The sequence below is a fragment of the Zea mays genome, chromosome 8 (assembly GCF_902167145.1).
Source record: "Zea mays cultivar B73 chromosome 8, Zm-B73-REFERENCE-NAM-5.0, whole genome shotgun sequence".
NCBI classification, from domain to species: Eukaryota; Viridiplantae; Streptophyta; class Magnoliopsida; order Poales; family Poaceae; genus Zea; species Zea mays.
Window position 1 is genome coordinate 20279364 of NC_050103.1, and position 23196 is coordinate 20302559.

Sequence of the window (23196 nt, forward strand, 5' to 3'; positions counted from 1 at the left end):
CCGAGCAGATGCCATCTCATCTACAAGTGCCTTCATTTTTTGTAACATACTCAGAAATTGACAAGTTACCTTTCCGAGTCATGGCTAATGCAATCCTGGTGTTGACTGTTCTTGCCCGGGACTGCACTGCATAGGTCTGTTCTAGCATGTTCCACACCTCCTGGGGTGTGGTGTAGGATGATACCTGACCCATGACTTCTTTGGACATGGAGGTGATGAGGAAGCCGAGGACCTGCTGCTCCAAGGCAGCCCACCATATGTACTCCGGGTTGCTTTCCTTCATTGTCTTGTCGCTGTTCTTGACGTTGATCTGCTCTTCAGGCGCCTTGGCAGAGCCATCAATGTAGCCCTGTAGTTGTGCACCACGAAGGATGGGAAGAACCTGTGCCTTCCAGAGCGCATAGTTCGATTTGGTTGGCTTCTCAGCTATAGTTTGCCCTAGCAAAGGTGTAGGTATAGCCATGGAGGATGAGCTTGCCATGAGATCTCCTGGCGTCTGCTATGGGCTAGGGGTGGGATTATCAAAACCCCGAATTCATCATTTTTACCGCTTATCCAAAGAATTGAAAGGAGACTGTCATGCACCTCTACTTTCCTCTCTCAAGCTGGAAGATTGGAGTTGGTTAACTCGGTTTTCTCAGCTCTTCCGACTTTCCTTATGTGCACGCTTAAAATCCCTGCTTCCACAATCAAGCAGATAGACGCTTACAGGAAGCACTGCCTCTGGAGAGGAAACGATGTGAACTCAAAGAAACGCCACTAGCTGCATGGAACATGATTACTCAGCCAAAAAGCAACGGGGGTCTCGGGGTGGTCAGATTGGAGACGCACAATAAGGCGTTACTCTTGAAATAATTGCACAAGTTCTTCAATAATTATAACTTACCTTGGGTAAATCTCATCTGGAACAATTATTACAGGTCAGACAAACTTCCTAGTTGCTCAAGAATTGGATCCTTTTGGTGGAGAAGTTTACTTAGTCTTGTTCAAAATTTCAAGGGACTGGCATCTCCAATCATCGGCAATGGGAGAACTATCCTTTTCTGGGACGATCTATGGAATAAGGGCATTTCAGCTCAACAATATCCTGAATTATTCTCCTTTGCTTGCAATAGTAAACTCTCTATCAAAGAGGCAAAACAAAAAGAACACCTTTTCGAGATTTTTCAGCTACCTCTGTCTGAACAAGCTTATGAGCAGTATCTGGAGCTAAATGAAGCCTGGGAGCAAATCACTATAATCAATGCAAGGGACAATTGGAAATTTATTTGGGGTTCAGAGATTTTTTCTACAAAAAAGACTTACAGGCATCTTATAGGGCATATCCAGGTTCATCACATATTCAAGTCGCTTTGGAAAAATAAATGTCAACCAAAGCATAAAGTTTTCTATTGGTTATGGCTGAAAACAGACTGAACACAAGGAATATGCTAAGGAGGAAAAACATGACACTTGAGTCATACACGTGCGAAAATTGTATCTGGCAAAAAGAGGAAACACTCTACCATCTCTTCCTTAGATGCAACTTTGCTAAGGCCTGCTGGAATTCCATTGGTTTGACACCTCCTAGAATTGCTAATCCCAAGGAGGCTTCGGCAAATCTCAAACAGCAACTCAACGTTCTCTTCTCTATAGAGATAGTTATCCTCATGACATGGAGCATCTGGAAGTGTCGAAATGCATGGTTATTTCAGAACACAGACCTAACGATGCAGCAATGCAAGCATGAATTCACAAAGGAATTACTCCTGGTCATCCATAGAGCATGGGGAAGATTCGATTCCTCCATTCCTAACTGGCTACAGCAATGACAGTCCTAATTAACCATTCCCTTGTGTAATTTGGCTAACTGTATGCTCTAAACTGTAATTTTCCAGTAATAATAAAATTTTCAGTAGGGGTTCTCCCTCATGTTCTCTCAAAAAAACACGTATTTTGTTAGACTGTCTTCGATGAATCACGTAAAATAGAGGACACAACATTATAGATAATATGGTTTGTAAAGTGAAGTTTGAAATATTGGATAAGATACGAGGTGCTGGAGACGGTCTACCCAAAATCATGATGCCACTCGATGTAAACAAGTCTCTCTTGTAGAGCCATGAAGTAACTTGGCAAATAAACAATTCTCAAGAAACCAAAGCTGCAAAAAAGGTGAAGAGTTCCTGCAGTTAGGTGAGTGAATAGGCCATGGTAACATTTTGAAATCAGTGGGCCTTGGTGAATACGTATGGTGTGAAAAGCATACTTGAGACAGAAAAAGGCAAACTTCCCCGCCCAACCATTTTCAGTGACGCAATAAAATGCACACATACCTATGTCGTGCTAATGCTAGAAGAAGTTGTGCTTTCTAAGTTTCTATACGTAGCTGTGGAGAGATTATTTGGCTAACATGTACCTTCTCTATTTTAAAATGGTAAATATGTTTTAACTATTCTAAATATATACTGTAGTTTTTATATATCTCGATACATATTTATGTCTCAATATATACTAAATATTATGAATCTAAAAAGTCTAAGTGGCTTACGATTTGAAATAAAATGAAGAGGGCGATAGAAATATAATAATTGCACATAAAGATAGGCTCAACATTGTTTTTTTAGAACCTGTGTTTTGTAGATAAATTGATTCGTTTATCTCATGGCCTAATTAAATGCGGAAAATATCTCTTCTATAGAAGAGCTAAACCTTATAAAATGTTCATCACTAGAAGTTAGATTTTTTTCTTTCCGCTCCCTCATTTTTTTCATAGAACCACTTTCTTAGAGTTAGCCTAAAATCTTTTTTGAAAAAGAAAACGTGTAATAGACCTCCCCTATGAAGTGGTGCAGGATTTGGAGTTTTCAAGTTCCAACAACGACGTATCACGATCTCACGCAAACGTGTAGACACAAGAGACAATAAAAAAAAATACATGATACAACCCAGTGCTTTTGAATCATAAAGTTTAGTACGTGACACGTTTAAATACGAGTATTAAATATAGTCTAATTATAAAACTAATTATACAAACAGATACTAAACACCGAGAAGAATTTATTAAGTCTAAGTAATCTATGGTTAGCAAATGTGATATCATATGGTAATCTACTATAAGCGTTGAATTCGGTTTGGATGGCCACACGCACGCACGCAGCCTGACACAACGGGACAGAAAGTCCATGTTTCGGCTGCCTTTCCAGGAGCCGGAAGCTAGGCGATCGACAAAGGAGACGAAGCTCAAAACGGCACCCAGATTTCAGAGGAGGTTTACCCGCGCGTCATGCTTCTGCCTTGTCTTGTGGCTAGGAGAGGGAGAGGACCGAGGACGTAGTACAGGTACGGCCGCCGGCTGGGGCCTTCACGGTCGCTCGTCCAACTAATCCGCTCGCATTTACCAGCAAGCCGCGCAGACCGCAGTTATGGTCGGGTCGGCCTAATTTAAGCAGGACTAGTAACAGCAAAGGCAGCATTTTTTTGTGACAGGACTAGGGATGGCAATCGGACGGGTAGTACATGGATATATAGTTCGCGAATCTATACCCGCGAGACAAAACTCAACCTATACCCTACCCATAAACGTTCGTGGGTATGGATCAGTATCCATACCCGTACCCGTCGGGTATCCGCTATCCAGTGGATACCCGTTACCCGCCCGCCCACTACAATTTTAGCATTAAACACCAAACGACAATTTTATTACATTTCAAAATAATTATCATTTCAATAACATTAAATGATAATTTCAGCACCAAAAAACATGTTATGGATAAAAAATAAAAAAATAAGAATTTATGACAATATATAAATCCGGATGACCCACATATTAGATATTCATTGGGTAACGGGTATGGATACTGGATATCAATACCCGCGAAAAAATATCCGTGGATATCTTATTATATCCATAATCATACCCGCCGATATCAAATTGCACCATACCCATATCCAATGGATAATTATCCGCGGTTATTTACTCATAACCGTACCCGTTGCCACAGGACAGTCACCTGCACTGCACTGTAGTAAAATGTACATGTGCGATCTGATGAATGAAACAGACGATGCACCGCCGCCCATCAGACAAAAGCCACTTTCCGATCGCATCGTCCTCACACGCTCGATTGGGCGGGGGGGAATCCACATCCATCTCCTAGCTTCTCTCTGCGCGCGTCGTCTCTCTTTCTGTCTGCCGTGTCCCGTTGTTTTCTCGGCGCTCGGCGGTCGGTGAGTGAGGCCCCTTGGCCACCGTGTTGCTTGCCCTTTCGGTCAGGACGACACGCGTAGATGCGACAGATAGGATGATCTCCGAAAGAGACGTCCGGCGGCGGGACCCGAAGCGAAAAGCGTTGAGACCGACGCAACGCAACGCAACCCTGTCCTGCTCCTTGGTCCATCTCCCCACTAGAAGCGGCGCCGGAGCGAGCAGAGCACACAGCGGATAGAGAGATCCGCCGATCGGGACGTGGATCCATCAGCCCGTGGCGTGCGTGTTCCGGACCGGTCCGGGGCAAGCTCAGCTCGGATCACCATTTATGGCCGCCGGAGCACGAGTTTTTTTTTTTGCCGGCGCTCGTTGTGGCCGGAGGAGGGGGACTCGCCGTCGTCCTCGGGTGAGTCCAACGATGGATCCCGTAGACCAAGGAACAGTGAGGACGGGATTTGCGTGGCGTTGGCTCATTACTACCGTCTCGGTGTGCGTCTCTCTCCCTCTGCACTGCACTCGAGTGCAGTTTTTTTCCTACGGGGTGACGAGGAAGCGAGTCAGCGAGGAGACGCCGTCTTTTTCACCGGAGAAGATGGATGGATGGATGGAGTAGGACCTAATAAACTGGTGGGAAAAAAAGGTCTAGGCAATTTCCTGCCTTTTGCTTTTGCAGCCTACCTCACCTCGTCACCCACGCTGCACGCAACCGAGGCCTACACCAACACCACTTCTCATCCTCGAATCGAATCAAAGCAACGGCCGAAGGGGAAGAAGAGGGGGAAAAAATAGCAGCGGAAGGGAAGGGATGGCCATCCCAATAGGCCCATGCACAGGCATACCGGCCCAGCATTTGCAGCTTTAGGCCCAAGCAAAGCAAAGGAAGAGAGTCGCGAGGGCATGGGAGGACAGTGGCCAATGACGATGGTAGGCCGCGCGGTGGCGCGCGGGCACCGACCGGACTCTTGTAGGCAACCTTGGATTCCGTTTAGTTCTCTGCTAGCGAAGGCCCCCCTCTTTCGACGTCGGGGGCCCACGATGCAAACGCTGGGCCTTCCCAGCCTCCCTGCCAAGGTTCACACGTTTGTCCATCCATTCAACCATTCGTCTTCCTCTACGGACTGTTGGAATTATTATTATTTTTGTTTGAAAAAAATGGAAAAGTATTATTATTATAGAGTCTTAAAACATGTAGTAGAAGAAAGAAAGGAAAAAAAGTTGATTGGCCTTTGTACCGCCCGCGTCAAGTGGCCAACAGCTAACAGTACTCACTACCGCCCCGGTTCGCCGGCTCGTCGTCGTCGTCACGCTTGCAGAGTTGCAGATGCGTGCGTGCGGTGTGAACCTGGGCGCGACAGATCCCACTTCCAGGAGCAAATAATCGCGTGCTCTGCTGCAGACATGGGCATGGTCGCAGCGAGGGCAAGCAAAACACTGCCGATGTGGGCCGTCCAGTGCGTTCGTCCGTCGTCTGACCTGACCACCACGCCGGTCGCCGCCACGGCGCCACGCTCATGTCGCGCCTGCCATCGAATAGGAAAAAAAAGTACTCGAAACCAACAAGGAGCCAGTCTACTACTCTACTTTAACACGTCGGATGGATCGATCGATGGGAATCCTAGAAATTAGACAAGGACGGCGGAGTGGGAGTGTGAGACACAGACACATGGTCTGTAGCTGGCTGGACCCGTGTACCAGCGAGAGAGAAGATGCGAATAGAGGTTGCAGAAAAATGTTGCTGCTGGATCCTCTCTGTATCGGGAGAGTTTTTTTTTACGGATCTGGAAAAGAGATCGAGAGAGGGGGATCTGATGGAGACGTAGCTAAAAAAAACTCCCGCCTCCTCGTGCTGGCTGGCATCTGAGCTGGGCTGGCACGCACGCACCTGCCCTGCGGCCTGCGGGGGGAGCGGCTGACGGATCCGCCCGTCTGTCCGCACCAGGCTGGCCGGTCGCATTATTTTTTTCTCGCGTGGCGCGCGACGCGAGGCGCTGCCCCTGCTCCGGGTCCGGCGCGCGGGCAACCTGGCATGCCGCCGTCCCGAGCCGCGGCTCGCTTCGCCTCGCCTGCAGCAGATCTCGGTTCGGCGCCAACCGCAGGTCCGCAGGGCACGAGACAACTCGTTCTTCCGCGGGACCACACATCCGCCGCGTCGCGTCGTCTGGTTTCCTTCCGGACAAGGACGGAGCAGCCGGAATGCCCGATGCATGATGCATGAGATCCGTCCAAGGCGCGCGCGGTCCTTGTCCGGCGGCCGGTTCGGGAGGGGGAACAACTGAACAAGGCGGAGGAGCCCGGGCCCGGAGGGGAGTCAACGAGGCCGAGCCGGTCGACGTAAACGCGGTCGAGGTGAGGCTCATCGGAACCTGCAAGTCAACCCGGGTGCGCCACAGCGTACACGTCCGATGACATAATTACTGAAGCATGTTCGTAACAATTGACGTGTTACTTTCCGTTTGCTTGCTGCAAATAACCGAGGTTTCCATCATATGGTAATCATGGCAACTGCATACCCGGGGCGCCGTTCAGTTCCTCACTGCACTCACTGAAAAGGGGAAAAAAAACCCGCCACGGTTTTTACTGGGTGATCAGGCGACGCATGGGCTCCCCCATGTGCAGTGCTGGACACTGGACGGGATCACGGGACACGCATGCTGCTGGCGCTCATCAGGGACAGACAGGATCAGGGAGGGGTACCGGGGCGGGAAGGCCGGCCGCGGTCCACGTGCCCCACCAACACCGCGGAAAACTTTGACCCAGCCCGTGCTGCCTGCTTCAGGTCCGTCCATGGTCCATCTGATGCTGTCGTGCCTGAGGTCTTGTTTGTTTGGATTCAAAAACACTTTTTAGACCAACGCTACGGTGTTCTGAATTTCAGTGTGCCGTGCTAAAGTATCTGGATGCATTAAATTCTATGTTTTTTCTTTCTTTCTTGAAAGCATAGCAGAACGGTGCCTGTCATTCCATCCATCCATCCATCCATCCATCCATCCATCTGCTGATCGAAGACTCCAAAGCAGGCAGGTAAAGATACGTACCCCAGCGCAAGCAAAGACAAAAACCAAACACAAGGAAAACAACATTTACTCCAGCTGGAGGAGCTGTACTATACCCCCACTTGCCTCCGGGCGTCTGTCCGTGGACCGAGCTTTGAGCTCTCCCCATTTCATTAAAACTTCCTCTAACCTGCCACGAAAAAGTCCGATTAGTTAACGCGATCCAGCGCTGTATGAGTGTATGTATATAAGCGGCCCCCGCGCGCGCTGCGAGCGACAAGCATCGTCATCGCCCCCGTAAGAGTGAGGCCCAGAAATCGAGGGGCAAAAAGGAGAGGGAGAGACCGAATACAGCCGCTTCTGTTCTGTGAGGGGGAAAAAAAGAGAAAGAGAGGGACAGAGAGAGAGAGAGGGAGTGCCAGGCCAGCTGTGGGGTGTGTGTGTGCCTGTGTGGGGGAACTGCTGGGGATGGAGAGCGAGATGGCGGACGCGCCCGCCGCGGCGATCCCCGCCGCCGCCGCCGAACCGCTCGCGGCGGTGGCGGAGGAAGGGGAAGGGGAAGCGGAGGGGGAGGCGCCCGCCGAGGCGGCGGTGGGGTCCACCCTCACCATGGAGCGCGTCGCCGCCGCGAAGAAGTTCATCGAGAACCACTACCGTTCGCAGATGAAGACCATCCAGGAGCGCAAGGAGAGGTACTGTACCGTGCCGGCCGTGCTGATCCCGTGATCCGGTCCCCCCCACTCGCCCGCGGCGCCGGCCGCCAATTGGAGCTGCTGCTCGCGCGCGGCTGGGGCTAGATCTCGCGCGCCGCGACCTCGATCGAGGGGCCTGGGCTGGGGTTAGTCGTCGGCGTCGTCCGAGCTCGCGCCGCTGGAGCTTGCCCGTCGGGGCGCGCCAGCTTTTCGCTGCCTGCTCGTGGGACGAAGGGTACCGTGTATTAGTACGAGTATACTAGCACCCTGGTGGCCATGGCTTCAGAAGTTCTAGAGTAGCCTGTGGTGTAGTGCGAAGTTATAGGTTCTGGTGAATTGACACCTCTGCCTGCAATCTGAGGTCCGGCGTTGCATGGTGTATGGATGGTTGATAGTTCCAGCTCGGGGAGGACCGGAGACCTGGTTGCACTTGCTATTTTCGAATGCTTAGCGTCTGCTAAACGCATCAGGCAAGATTAGTTCAAATTGCTTGCATGTAGTAGCTTTTTTTGGCGCTAAAAACTGTTACGCTGAGCTTCTAGTGCTCCCCGCTGTTTGACTTGGATGCCCATAGCATTGTTGTCGAGAAGCTTGTTTGAGGACAATTGAGCGAAAAACAATGCGGTGATTCCGCATCTGCCTTTGACATAGAGTTGCTCAAGTGGCGCAAGAGTTTGTCGCACCCTCGCACGCGCTCCTTTTGTTTCCCCCCATTTTTTTGGTTTGGTAGCGTGTAGTCGGAGTTGTTTGTGCTGGTTTCGAATCACTATCAGACTCAGTCCTGGTGTAACTATAACATGTTTCCTGCTGCTTGTGAACTGAGATTGGACTGCTGGGTATTCTTCTCATGGTCTTTCCATTAATAGGCAGTGGATGACGATGCATGCTCTCTAAAACACACTTGTTCTACTTACTAATCATGCTATAAATTATCTTATAGCAATAACCCATTAATTACATCACAATATTTCCAGCTTTGGCATACATTTCCCTTTTTACCTATGGGAATAGTTGATATCTGTTTCCCTTTTTGTTGACAAGGAAACAATGCATCAGATGCCAGCTGTATAGATACTTTCCTGAACATTGGACGCATATGTAATCAAGTAGAATTATTTTCTACTCCCTCCGTCCCAAAATATAATTCGTTTTAGACAAAGTATACATTCATTCATTAATTAACCTATGAATGTAGTTTATACGTATGTCCATATTCATTATCATTCATTCGAATGTGGACGAAGAAAAAGAGGGCTAGAAAGAGCTATATTTTGGGACGAAAGGAGTACATATATATACTACCTCTGTCCCAAAACACTAGATGTTTTAGGATTTTTAGGAAAGATTAGTGCTCAAAGAAATTACCCATGTACCCCTATTTATTGAATGAATAAGCCCCTCATTAAAGAAACACATGGAGGCATGTGCAGACTGCAATCGCAAGCTGATATGAGTCAAATCTTTTGTCCTAGAACTAAAACATCAAGTTTTCTAAAACACACTTTTCAAATGTTGATCTTTTTTATACTAAGCATGCCATTGATTTATGGCCTACTGCATATGGTGCTTGATCATGATATTGTTATTGGTTGACCTGACATTGCAATTTATTGTATTCAGATTGCCTTCTATCCTGAGATCATGAGTTTATTACCTTTATTTGAAGAAGGTGCATCTTTCATTCACATCTATTCGCTTACAAAAATGTAATGCATTGTAGGCGCTTTAAATTGGAGAGACAGCTAGCTTCTTCTCAAGTTCCCAAGGAGCAGCAAATCGATTTAATAAAAGATCTTGAGAGGAAGGAAACTGAATACATGCGACTTAAAAGGCACAAAATTTGTGTGGATGACTTTGAGCTGCTCACTATTATTGGGAGAGGAGCTTTTGGAGAGGTCTGCAAACTGAATTTTGTCATATATTTTTCCACATGTATCTGTGTCCATAAATGCTTAAACTCTAGGGACAGCAAGGCATGTTCTCTTTGAGATGTGTCAACTGTTGCGTTTGCCTTTAATAACTTATTTCTGAGATTTTGTGTTCATAATGTATATGACAGGTTCGATTGTGTCGAGAGAAGACCTCCGGCAACATTTATGCAATGAAAAAACTCAAGAAGTCTGATATGGTTGTCAGGGGCCAAGTAAGATAGCTTGCATTTCTGGCTATTTTCGATTTCTGTTTTGGAGTTATAGTGGCTTCATTGATTTGTTTACGTTTCATCTACATACTTGATTGAAAAAAAATATGTGAAAGTGCCTTTTCTATTCTGTGAGTTCCTTTTCGTTTAGTATACCTTTATCCTATCTCATACAACCAAGAAACACTGAAATAATGAATTAGTAGAATAAATAATGTGATGATTAATTTCCTGTGAAAGTGAAACCTGCATCCCACAGTTTCTCTCATCAAAGGCATTATTCATAACTGTTTGAACTTTCTTTATAAAACAAATAAATGATGTGCGAGAGAACCGTGAAAGTGATAAGACTAGTGCCGCAAAGGTCAATTTTCCTGAGCTTGATCTTAGTAGCTACATTTTACCAATCCAGAGTTTTTCTTTTTCTGAATTATTCATTTAGTTGACATGTTTTTTTATTATTTTAATCAGTGATCATTAATTTTGTTCGAGATCAGGTGACCACTTGATTTTATTTGGATGAACCTCACAAATGTTTCTCAGATGAACCTGTTGCTGTTGTTCAATTCTATTATGTTTAATAAAATCACATATCAAGTGCTGCATCTTAGTTGTCAAAATACTTCCTTAGAAATTTGCTTTGACAATGCTTCAGGTGACTCTGCTTAAGAAAGTTTACTAGCTTCAGATGATCAGATCTAACCATTTAGGACATGATGATGTTTGCTAGTCCCACCATTCCAAATTATAAGATATTTTGACTTTTCTAGATACATGATTTTGCTATGCACTTAGATATACACTATGTTTAGATACATAGTTAGAACGATGCATCTAGAAAAGCCAAAATGTCGTATAATTTGGAAATGATGGAGTATTAAAGGCCCTGTTGTTTTGCTTGCAATGAAAGTTTTTTTTATCAGAATCACTCTAATGTTTTTCAAGAGACCATTTAAAGATTAACTAATCAACACCCTGCTGTATTGTATGCGATAAAATCAAAATTATTCTGATGTTTTTAAAATGACCATAAAAGAACGATTTCCTTCCATTATTTGAGAGTTGTGTTAATGGAGTTCTTTATTATTGCCTCTATTAGGTGGAACATGTTAGAGCCGAAAGAAACTTGTTGGCGGAAGTTGCTAGTCACTGCATTGTGAAGCTTTACTATTCTTTCCAAGACACCGAGTATCTTTACCTAATTATGGAGTACCTCCCTGGTGGTGATATCATGACCCTTCTCATGAGAGAGGATACCTTGACTGAACATGTAGCGCGATTCTACATTGCTGAGACAATTCTTGCTATCCAATCCATCCATAAACATAACTACATCCACAGGTTACATTTATTTGTTTAATAGCATCTAATGTATCGTGGTCCTATTATTTTGCTGATTTGTATATTTGGCTTGGTATCATTGCAGAGATATTAAGCCTGATAATTTGCTTCTAGATAAAAATGGTCACATGAAGCTGTCAGATTTTGGGCTGTGCAAGCCAATTGACTGTTCAAAGCTCTCAACGTTGAATGAAGATGAACCCATGGGTGATGACAACATGAGGGAATCAATGGATATTGATAGTTCTTTGTCCAATACAGCAAATGGTAGAAGATGGAGAAGTCAACACGAACAGCTTCAGCACTGGCAGATGAACAGAAGAAAACTGGTAGGTATACATATGTACAGTTTACCTGTTGGGGATTGAATCAATCTTTATGATGTTTGTTTTGGATAATATCTCGTAGCGATCCTTACCAGGAAGAGAATTCATACTCTTTGTGTACAATGTAAAACCTCAATGTTCTTATTAGCTTTTCTTACTTCGAATTTATGTTTATGCAGGCATTCTCAACTGTCGGGACACCGGATTATATTGCTCCAGAGGTTCTGCTGAAGAAGGGATATGGAATGGAATGTGATTGGTATACTTTGTTAGAATAATGTTTACATAATCAAGTTAATGTCGAGGCGCTTATATGTGTCTTCAATTTTGACAATTGGTATTCATTGTTCTCTGTTTTATTCCTAGGTGGTCTCTAGGCGCGATCATGTATGAGATGCTAGTTGGGTATCCACCATTTTATGCCGATGATCCAATAACTACATGCCGAAAGGTTTGTTTTTCATCGGCATTTCTTTGGCTCAGTTCTATTGTTTTATCTTATTAATATAGTTTGCTGAATGTAATTTAGCTTAGCGTACTTATAGGCTTATCCTCGAAATAAGACTAAGTTATCATATTTCTTAGTTTTTTAGCTGATGCTGTGAGGTGATAACCTAATGACAGCCACTGCATACCTGCATCTTATAGCATATTGTCTAATAGGCTAGCTTCAAGCTGTGTCAATGGGGAAATCAAGTCTCAATAATATTAACATCCATGACAAATTATTGAAGTTGCAAATCTTAGCCATAAAAGATGGTTTCTGCAGTTCCTTGGAAACATGTAAGAATGCAAGATAGTTTCTTATGCATACTACTAAACAACACTTTATCATTCTGTAAACTGAAAATTTATGGATAGACTAGTAGCGTGACAAGGTTTTTTTGATCTCATAATCAGATACGATTCATAAAAAATAAAGAAATCCGAGTGGTGTTTTCCTTGTCTTCCATTTTAGGGATATGCAACATGTTTACCATTCTTGCACATTAACCTCATGAATAATTGTAAGCTTATCCTGCCGTTTTAGAGTGTTACACTGATATCTATTTACCCATGTTTCTAGATTGTGCACTGGAGAAACCATTTGAAGTTTCCTGAGGATGCAAAGTTGTCAAATGAAGCAAGAGATCTCATTTGCCGGTTATTATGTGATGTTGACCACAGGATTGGCAGTGCAGGGGCAGATCAAATAAAGGTAGCACCTGTCACAGGAAAAACAATCGAACTTATAGTTCTTGTCTTGTTTACTGTGTTTCTTGCTAAAATGTTATTTACAATTAGGCACATCCTTGGTTCCAAGGAGTTGCATGGGATAAACTTTATGAAATGGAAGCAGCATTTAAGCCTCAAGTAAATGATGAGCTGGATACACAGAATTTCATGAAATTTGAGGAAGTAAGTGAATCACTTTTTGCACTTTATATTTTTACTGCTCTACAACTCTTTAAGTTGTGCGCTTAAGTCAATCTGAAGCTACAGTTAGGTTTACTCTTCTTCCTGCTTTGTATTCTTCAAACTGTGAACTTTGTTAATCAACAAACAATTACTTTCAGAATAAAGAGTCCTGCTGGTATTATTTGATTAAATTTCCTGCACTTTATTAGATCTTCAGGGAACATTTAAATATTTTCATGTATGAGGCTATGTGTGTAACTATGTTTTTGTTTGTATTTGCTTGACTATATTGATGCCCATGTTTCTGCATTTTGAGCTTGCCACTTTTTTTTAATACTTTCTAGTATATTTTTGTTGTTAGCTCATGAATCGTGTTTCTCCAACTTACTTCATTATTCTCTGTGGCAGCTGGAAAATCCTCCAGCCAAAACAGGCTCTGGGCCTTCAAGAAAGGTATGCATGTACAATCAGATTCAGAAACTAGTGTAAAAAAACACTGAAGCTCTAAACTTCATCATTTGTTGCATTCTAGCTTTGCTAATGTGCTGTGTACCTGTTTCCCTGAGTTTACTTCCCATCAGATTATGATTGCCTCACACCCACTCACACCCCTCAATTCATGTTGATTCAAGCTGCCATGAGAAAATTAGGCGGATTATGTTTATACTGGATTATCTGTATTCTTATGTATTGTAGAAGTACAAAGCAGAGTATAATAGTATTAGTGTATTACTGCTGGTATAGGATTAATTTTTTTGCATAACAACAGTTATAGAAGCTGCTACTTATAACTGTTTTTGCACCAGTTACCTCGAAGCTCACATCACCTGCCTGTCTTAGTAGAATTTATGTTCATTTCGTCCTAGATATATTCATCTATTTTTTCCCCTTGGCTTTCTCAGCCTTATGTATCTTTTATGGAACAACTTCACAGATGATGCTGAACTCCAAAGATCTGAGCTTTGTGGGGTATACATACAAAAACTTTGATGCAGTGAAAGCAATAAAAATTTCAGGTTTGTCTCCTTAATCCTTACAGTATATGGCATCATTACTTACCAAGAAGTTGGGTGTGTTGAATTCTGCATGCAGTCATTTTCAGGAACCTTAATGATCCATTGAATTACCAGTATTTACGTGCTAGGTGTCAATGGCTTCTAAATGGACATTATGTTCTAATATTACTTCTGAAAAATTGAAACTACAAATGCATGCAGATCTGCAAAGGAATTCATCTCTAACAAGGCCTTCCATTGGTTCGATATTCGGTAACATACTTCTGCCAGTGACATGCTGTAATCTTTATTTTCATAAGATCCTGCATCTGCTCTTATCTTATTCGTTATATTATCAATCTCAGGTCCATCAGGCATGGATTCTCCCATGGAACCAAACGGAAGGGACACACACATGCACACAGTTTCATCTGGTGACCCAATGATTCCCTAACCTTCAGTGCCGTCTGTCCTCAGCAAATTTCCGAACTAAATCAGCGTGCAAACGCCAGGGTGATGTGGCTCCAGCTGGACAACATGCTTATTTTTAGCCAGGTCTCTGCTCTCTTTATCGTGGGCAAGCGGTTTGTAGAAATCCACCAAAGTTTCTAGTTGTAAAATAGTATGCCACAGACTTCAACAAAGGTCCCATGCATTATTGGCTCATCAGACATGGGGGCAGTTTTTTTTTGGAGAAATTGCACCTTGCGGCTGGCTGCCCAGGTTGGCAGAGCAAATTGCGGCCTTCTCTTGTGGCAGTTCCCGGTCTGCAGGAAAGGGAAATACGACGGTGTTGTTGCAGCAGGAATTCTCATGGTTAGTGTCGTTGTTGGTGTTTGATATGTATCAGGAATTTTCACATTTGAAGTAGGGTTTCTGTTAGCAGAGTTGTAGCTATTGACAAGCAACATCCTTTTACGGAGTTGCTTTTTTTCGTTGATGTATGGAAAACGAGACATTGTAGAAATCGAAGTTCGATCTAGCCTTGTATGCTGCTTATCTGATTCAACGTGTTTCTCAGTATTTTTGTCTAAAAATTGCTTAAATCAATGTGAATATAGAATTTTTGTGTAAAAATTGCTTAAATCAATGTGAATATAGAATTTTTGTGTAAAAATTGCTTAAATCAATGTGAATATAGAATCTATCGAGTCACCGTTGCTTTCTATACCCTAAATTCTATGGACTTCATTTTCTTCAGCATGCAATGAGAGTCTGTTTGGTTCAGTTTTTTCTGACCAGCTTTTCTGAGAATCTAGCTGTAGGGAGAATCTGGTTGCGTAGAGAATCTGAGTATCATTAGGATTACGTGCGAAGGAAGATAAATCTCTACTACTTTTTAAGAGCAGAACGTATGCATCCACGGTGCACGTTCTGCCTCCCTGTGCTCACAGCTGCTCCTCGGCTCTGCTGTGCCCTCCTCATGCCTTCCCTAATCTCCACAACTCTCGCTCCATAATCACGCGTGCCTCCTGCTGGTGCTTTGTTTCTGCCTCTCCATATTGTCCCTCTTCGTGTTCTGACTTAAATCAATCTACACCTTTCGTTCTATTGCCTAAGCCTCCCTACATCCTCCGCCTGGGATGCGCTCCACCCTCGCCCGCCAATCGCCTCCTTACAACTGCCGCCGCCGTGTCTGCCAATCGGCCCCCAAGAACTAGAGGTCTGAGCTCCGCAGGCGGCAAGCTCATTCTTCATCCACGCCCTCCCTCCGCCTCGAGAACCAGAGGTCCGAGCTCTGCAAGACCCCTTCCTCCACGCCCTACATTCTTGATCGATTCCTATTTGTTTGTGATTTTGCATTTCGGAGATCGAATCCCGTCGTTCTTGGGGATCATTGGGGCGATTTTAGGATACTGGAGTCTAGGGCTAAGAAATTGTATGGCATCCTGGAGTAGTAGGGGTGGAGTCCTTAAGCAGATGCTAGACGCCTATCGTCGAGACCTCGCCGAGTTCAGCACCAGCCTAAGCCGCGAGACCGAGGTCGGACGCGAGACCGCTGCCTAGGCCACGCTGGACCGTGCCCCGGTCGACTCCACGACAAGCTCGGGGAAGCTGGTGGCCGCCTGCTGCTGCCTGGGCTCGCCGCCCTTGGATTTCTTGGCGGTGCTGCTGCTCTTCGGGCTTCTCTGGCCGAAGAGCTTGGGCATGAAGCATGTGGGCTAGATGTAGGCGGGCTGGTCGCAGGCCTACATGTTCTTGGGGTTAGAGCTCATAGAAGATCTCGCCAGCATCGACAAGACCGCGTAGCCTGCCTGAAAGGTCGAAGTCGGAGAGCATGATGTGGCCATCCTCTCCCATGAGGACGTTCTCTGGCTTCAAGTCTCTGTAGACCACCCCAAGCATGTGCAGGTACTACAGCGCAAGGAGCACTTCTGCGACGTAAAACCTGGATAAATAGAAAGAATCACAAACATAAAAACTATGTGACACTACATATTTCGCAAGACGAAAGTTATCTAGCAGAACATTAGGTGCACTGGATCTGCATGCCTGCATTTGTGGTCTTTAGATTAGGAAAAACATGCATGGCAATTGATGACCATCTTGTTTATTCAGAGCTCCATATTTTGGCAAATCTCTACTACTTATTATGGCTGCAAGAGTAGCCTGTCATTCCTGGTTTTGCCATTCATGTTCTGTTATTCCTGGTTCAGCCATTCCCATTCTCGGTCCTCCCTTTTTCATTCCCATTCCCCGCCCTTTCTTAGGCGCTGGCTGTCGTTTCCATTCCCTTCCTTTCTTATAGGGATCGAACTCTGACCAACACAAAGCCAACAAAACCCATCCCTTCTAACCAATAGCATTATTGTTCTATCTTGTTGTACAAAGGAGCTTTCATCTATTTACTAGGTGAACACTCGTACGTTGCTAAAGAGTGAACATGTTATGATAAGATATATTAAAATTTTTAAAAAATATAATTTTCATTTTATATTTTTGTTATTATCTTTTAAAGTTAAGAATTTTTATATAAGTCTTACACATCGAACAAATCCACCATGTACATTAAAACGCAATGCTTATCGACCACTCAAGAAATCTACGCTTGTAACCTAAAGTAACCAAAATTGGGCAATGATCAGCAACCACCTTGTGCTAAAGTAGAAAAATAACAAGCATAAATTTATAATACATGATATCATGTATTGCATTTAAGTACAAGCACATGTAGGTCCACCAAATAGGTATGTTACAAGGAAACAAAACAAAAAACTTTAAAAGATAATAACAAAAACATAAAATGGAAATTATTTTTTTAAATTTCAACATATTTTATTATAGCATGTTCACTCCGTAGCATCGTACGGGCGTTCACCTAGTGTGTCCATAAGGCTCATATCTAAAAAGTGATGGATTCCTACTATTGCAACGACAACCGATTATGTGTTTATGTTGATTTTGAATGGTTTTTACCCGAACGAATTTTATAGAAGCTGGTTGAAAAGCTAAGCATTTGACAGTGTGCAGCAGCTTTTGGTGGTCAGAAGCTGTAAAAAGCTGAAACAAATAGGGGCAATGTAAGTTCTCTGATATTTAGATAGAATTTCGTGACAACTAGATTATCTATTGTTAGGAAATAAAATAGACACATTCAATCAGTCAATTCTGGTCAATTTATTGTCTTTCTGATAGATTCACCTTCATTGGTAATTTCACTTGCGCCAAAGTACGAAAGGTTTCTTCTTGCGTTGGTGTAGAAGTCAAGTCTCGGATTTCAAGTGAAAAGGCATCTTTTCTAAATGCGATCATCCTAATCCGGCATTCAGAAGATAGGGGAAGTGAACGAACAGAAGTGTGGGATTGACTGTGGGCTAGGGTACTGGAAGTAGAGGAAAAGATTAGGCGAAAGAAATCGACATCCGGCTTCTTTTACTTATCTATCTGTATAAAAATACGACTCTTGACATGTTTTGGCTGGCTTTTTTTACCCCGCTCTCCTTCTCTAAGGTGTACGTGTACGAAGCAGGAAATGCTTACACTGAAGCTTCCACTCCCATATGGGCAAGAAGAGCTCCTTCTCTTTTTGCCAAAGCAAAGAAGAGCCATTGTCTCCCGTACTCGTTGATTGGAAATCAAAGAAAAGAAGAATGTTCAACTGAAAACAGAAGCAAACCAAACAAGAGTAAGTGGAAGAGTTTGAAGTTATTTACGTGGAAAAATCCCCTTCAATATGGAGGAGCAAACAACCACGAGAAAACAGATCCACTATCAACTGTAGAGTACAAGTTACAGGTAGAGTCTATATTTGTAGGCGTACAGAAAACCATATTCCAAGGCATATTTTAAATATATAAAAGGAATTAGAGCCATATTCCAACAAATCACCCCTTGACTCTAAATCCATAGAACTGTCTCCCAAACACCACTAGTATGCTAAATTTGAATATCAATCAAGTCTAAGAAATCAAGACTTGGAACTGGAGCACGACTTCGTATCATCAAAATAACCTCTCTTCTGGAACGCAATAGAAACAGTTTCAACATCAACCGTTGAACATTGCAAATAATAGAGATTATTCAAACGGTTGCCCTTCAAGATAATACGATTGCCACTAGAAACCTTAAGAACACCATCAATAGCAGCAAAATTGAATCACATTGTTTCTAAAGTGCTGAAAGAAATAAGATTTCTCTTCAATTTTGGAACAAAACGGACATCGATAAGTTTCTTAATACTGCCATCATGAACTTGGATATAAATAGAGTCGATTCCAATAATCTCACATGTAGATCCATCTCCAATAACAACCTCACCAGCATGAGACTGAACATAATAAGAAAACCAATCTTTATGCGAACAAATATGAAAAGTGCAAGCGAAATCGAGAACCCAAAAAGAGCACTTTTCAACAGAGGCAACAAACAAAGCTTCTCCACTATCCAAAGTTTTAATAAAACTGGCTTCAACAGAAGACTTATCCAATTCTTTTTTTCTTTCTCACCTCTTTATTTCTCACTTTGGGGCACTGAGAAATATGATGAGTATTTTTTCATCTGACATGTGAATAGTGTAAAGACGCTCCTTTAGACGTAGCGTGTTTGCAAGACTCTTGGTCATATACGGCTCCTATAATTTCTTTCACAATGTTGCTGCGGATTTTTCATGGATTACTTCACACAGAACATCAAAAGATAAACTGAGTTGTATGACGGACAAAGCTCTGTCATCAATATCTTGTCAATTAACATCAGTCATGTCAACAGATCGCTTCTGCAACGCCTTTTGAACAACCAACTGGGTAAGAACAATCTTCATCTGAATTTGCCAATTAGTAAAACTAATTTTGCCATCAAACTTTGGAATATCAAATTTAGTCGACATAATGCAACAAATAGCAAAACCCGGCGGCGGCCATAATGTGGATAAAAACAATTCGTCTAACTGAAAGGGAAATGTGCCCTTGGGCCATTTCTATAATTGTTTTGGTGATTAAGTGTCCAACACAAATGTTTTGAACTCTTATGTGCTTTACAAGCAAAAGGTGCAAATCAAAGACAAGGTATGTTTCTAGACTTAGTGAATTGTTTTTTGAGTACTAACATGGTTATCTAAGTGCCAGAAATAGTGCCGAGGAGAGAAGAAATGAATTGGAAAAGAGTTGGCTGTGTACAACCAACTCAAGCTCGGCCTAGCACACCGGACTGTCCGGTGGTGCACCGGACAATGTCTGGTGCCCCAGGCAAGCCTCCGGTGAAGTAGCCGGTCTCGAGAAGCGATGTAGGCGTACGACTATAATTCACCTAACTGTTCGGTGGTGCACCGGACTGTCCGGTGAGTCATTCGCGACGAACTTGTCGCTCTCGAGAAAGAGGAACGGGGCGACGTGGCTAAAATTCACCGGACTGTCTGGTGGTTCACCGGACTATCCGGTGAGCCAATGGTCGCCAGCGCCAATGGTCGGCCGTGCAATCTTCGTGCGACACGTGGTCACGCTAATGGTCGGTTGGGCACACCGAACTGTTCGGTGTGCACGGACAGTGTCCGGTGCGCCAATCGATCCCGGGGACCAACGGTCGGCTGCTCTCCGTATGGAAAGAAATCAAGCACCGGACATGAACAGTAGCTGTCCGGTGGTGCACTGGACTGTCCAGTGCACCACTCGACAGAAGATAAGATTGGCCTTCCAAGTTGGTCTTAAATGGCTCCTAGCTGCCTTGGGGCTATAAAAGGGACCCCTAGGCGCATGGAGGAAGATACCAAGCATTCTCTAAGTATTCTAAAGCATCCAGACTCCGCTCTCGCGCATTCGCTTCATTGTGTTAGTGATTTGGGCTCCATTCGAGTTGTGCACTCCCTGAGTTGTCATTTGAGCTCAAGTCTTCACTTGTGTGCGTGGTTGTGCTGCGTATTTGAGTCTTGCGTGTGTTGCTTCTCCCAACCTTACTCTGTGCCTTCTTTGTGATTTCTATTGTAAGGGCGAGAGACTCCAAGTTGTGGAGATTCCTCGCAAACGAGAAAATACACTAAAGGAAAAGACCGTGGTATTCAAGTTGATCATCGGATCACTTGAAAGGGGTTGAGTGTAACCCTCGTCCATTGGGACGCCACAACGTGGAAGTAGGCAAGTGTTACTTGGCCGAACCACGAGATAAAATCGCGTGTCTCTTGTGCTGCATTCTCTGTGATTGTTTTCGTTCACAAGAACTCGCCGCAAAACTACTTAGTCACACTAACACTTCTATAACTAAGCTTTGTGGCTATTTAGTGTTTGATTTTACAGGATCACCTATTCACCCCCCCTCTAGGTGCTCTCAATTGGTATCAGAGCCGTACTCTTCACTTAAGGGACTAATCGCTCGAAGAGATGGATCCTAAGGGTAAGGGGATGGTGATTAACGACAAGGAAAAGGAGTCCCTCCTCAATGAGCCAAGAGACGACAAGCCTACCGACTCAGGCTCAAGTCACAAGAAGAGGGACGAGAAGAAGAAGAGACGTATCAAGAAGATCATCTACTACGACAGTGATGCATCTTCTTCTTCACCAAGGGACGACGACTCTTTAAAGAAGAAAACGGTTAATCAAAACTATTCATTTGATTATTCTCGTATTCCATACAATTCAAATGCTCATTTGTTATCAATTTCACTTGGGAAAGCTCCACACTTTGATGGAGAAGACTACTCTCTCTAGAGTCATAAAATGCATAGTCATTTATTTTCCCTCCATCCTAGTATCTGGGAGATTGTTGAAAATAGAATGCATTTTGATAGTACTGACAATCCCGTTTTCATAAATGAGCAAATTCACAAAAATGCCCAAGCTACTACTGTCTTGCTAGCTTCACTTTGCAGGGATGAATATAATAAGGTGAGTGGCTTGGACAACGCCAAGCAAATCTGGGACACCCTCAAGATATCTCATGAGGGAAACGATGCCACTATGATCACAGAGATGGAACTAGTGGAAGGCGACCTGGGGAGGTTCACGATGATCAGGGGAGAGGAGCCAACACAAACCTACAACAGGCTCAAGACCCTGGTCAACAAGATACGAAGCTACGAAAGCACAAGATGGACAGATCATGATGTCGTCCGACTCATGCTAAGGTCTTTTACTGTAATTGACCCCCATCTTGTCAATCTTGTTCGTGAAAATCTCAGGTACACCAAAATGACGCCCAAGGAGATCCTCGGAAAATTCGTAAGCGGGCGCATGATGGTGAAGGAGGCTCGATACATGGACGATGCTCTAAACGGTCCTCTACCCATCTACGAGCCACAACCCGTTGCTCTCAAGGCAACTAGCAGCAAGGAGACGCTACCAAGCAAGGTAGCACAAGTGGAGGCTGCTGGGCTAAATGAAGATGGGATGGCGCTTATCATCAAGCGCTTCAATACCGCACTCAAAGGACGCAAGGAGTACCCCAATAGGAATAAAAGAAGGGGAAAACGCTCCTGCTTCAAGTGCGGTAAGACTAGTCATTTTATTGCTCAATGTCCCAATAATGATAATGACCAGGGACAAGAAAAGAGCGGGAAGAAGGAGAAAAAGAAGAACTACAGGAAGGCTAAGGGAGAGGCGCACCTTGGAAAGGAATGGGACTCAGACTGCTCCTCTTTCGACTCCGACGACGAAGGACTTGCTGCCTCGGCCTTCGACAAGTCCTCACTCTTCCCCAACAAACGCCATACATGTCTTATGGCCAAGGAGAAAAAGGTACGTATTCGGGACACACCTAAGTGCACTTCATCTAGTGATGAAGAATATTCCGATGATGAAATAGACTACACTGATCTGTTTAAAGGACTAGATAGAGCCAAGGTAGATAAAATTAATGAATTGATTGATGCTCTAAATGAAAAGGATAAATTGTTGGAAAAGCAAGAGGACATTTTGTATGAGGAACATGACAAATTTGTTAGTGTGCAAAAATCTCATGCTTTAGAAACTAAGAGAAATGAAATGCTATATTCTGAATTATCTGCTTGCCATGAATCTATCTCTAGTTTAAAAGGTTTAAATGATGAATTAAATGCTAAGCTAGAGGAAGCAAATTAAACTAGATCATGTGTTGAGCATGTCATTATTTGTAATAGATGTAAGGACTTTGATGTTGATGCCTGTAATGAACACCTTACTTCTATTACTCAACTAAACAATGAGTTGGCAAGTCTTAATGCTCAACTTAAGGCCTGCAAAATTGATTTTAATAAATTAAAATTTGCTAGGGATGCCTACACTGTTGGTAGACACCCCTCAATTAAGGATGGACTTGGTTTTCGAAAGGAAACCAAGAACTTAACAAGCCAAAAGGCTCCCGTTCTCAACAAGGAGAAAGGGACGGCCCCTATGGCTAGTAGTTCTCAAAAGTGTCATGCCTACATTTTTGATAGGAAATTTTCTAGGAATGCTTATAATGATAGAGACTATGATCATGCTATGATTGCTTGCAGCTCTGCTTATGATTGTAGTAGAAATAAGCCTAGGCAAAATCATGTTGTGTCTCATGCGCCTAGGAGAAATCATGTTGTGTCACATATTCCTAGGAAAATGTGCAATGAACCCACTACCATTTTCATGCTTGCAACACTTCTTTTGTTCTTTCATGTAAGAATGCAAAAATAGTGGCTAGGAAGTTGGGATCTAAATGCAAGGGAGATAAAACTTGCATATGGG

The 23196-nt window shown here is 43.6% G+C and overlaps 1 protein-coding gene across 1 annotated transcript; it reads left to right on the forward strand.

The window, feature by feature from the left end:
• The first annotated feature begins 7476 nt into the window (after nucleotides 1-7476).
• Nucleotides 7477-15111, forward strand: LOC100285373 (uncharacterized). Its single transcript, NM_001372211.1, has 13 exons — nucleotides 7477-7874; nucleotides 9595-9769; nucleotides 9934-10017; nucleotides 11114-11355; nucleotides 11441-11684; nucleotides 11861-11940; nucleotides 12048-12132; nucleotides 12748-12879; nucleotides 12966-13079; nucleotides 13488-13532; nucleotides 14014-14095; nucleotides 14297-14347; nucleotides 14440-15111. Exons 1-13 carry the CDS (start codon nucleotides 7651-7653, stop codon nucleotides 14526-14528), a joined length of 1647 nt encoding a protein of 548 aa, NP_001359140.1. The 5' UTR covers nucleotides 7477-7650; the 3' UTR covers nucleotides 14529-15111.
• The last annotated feature ends 8085 nt before the right edge of the window (nucleotides 15112-23196 follow it).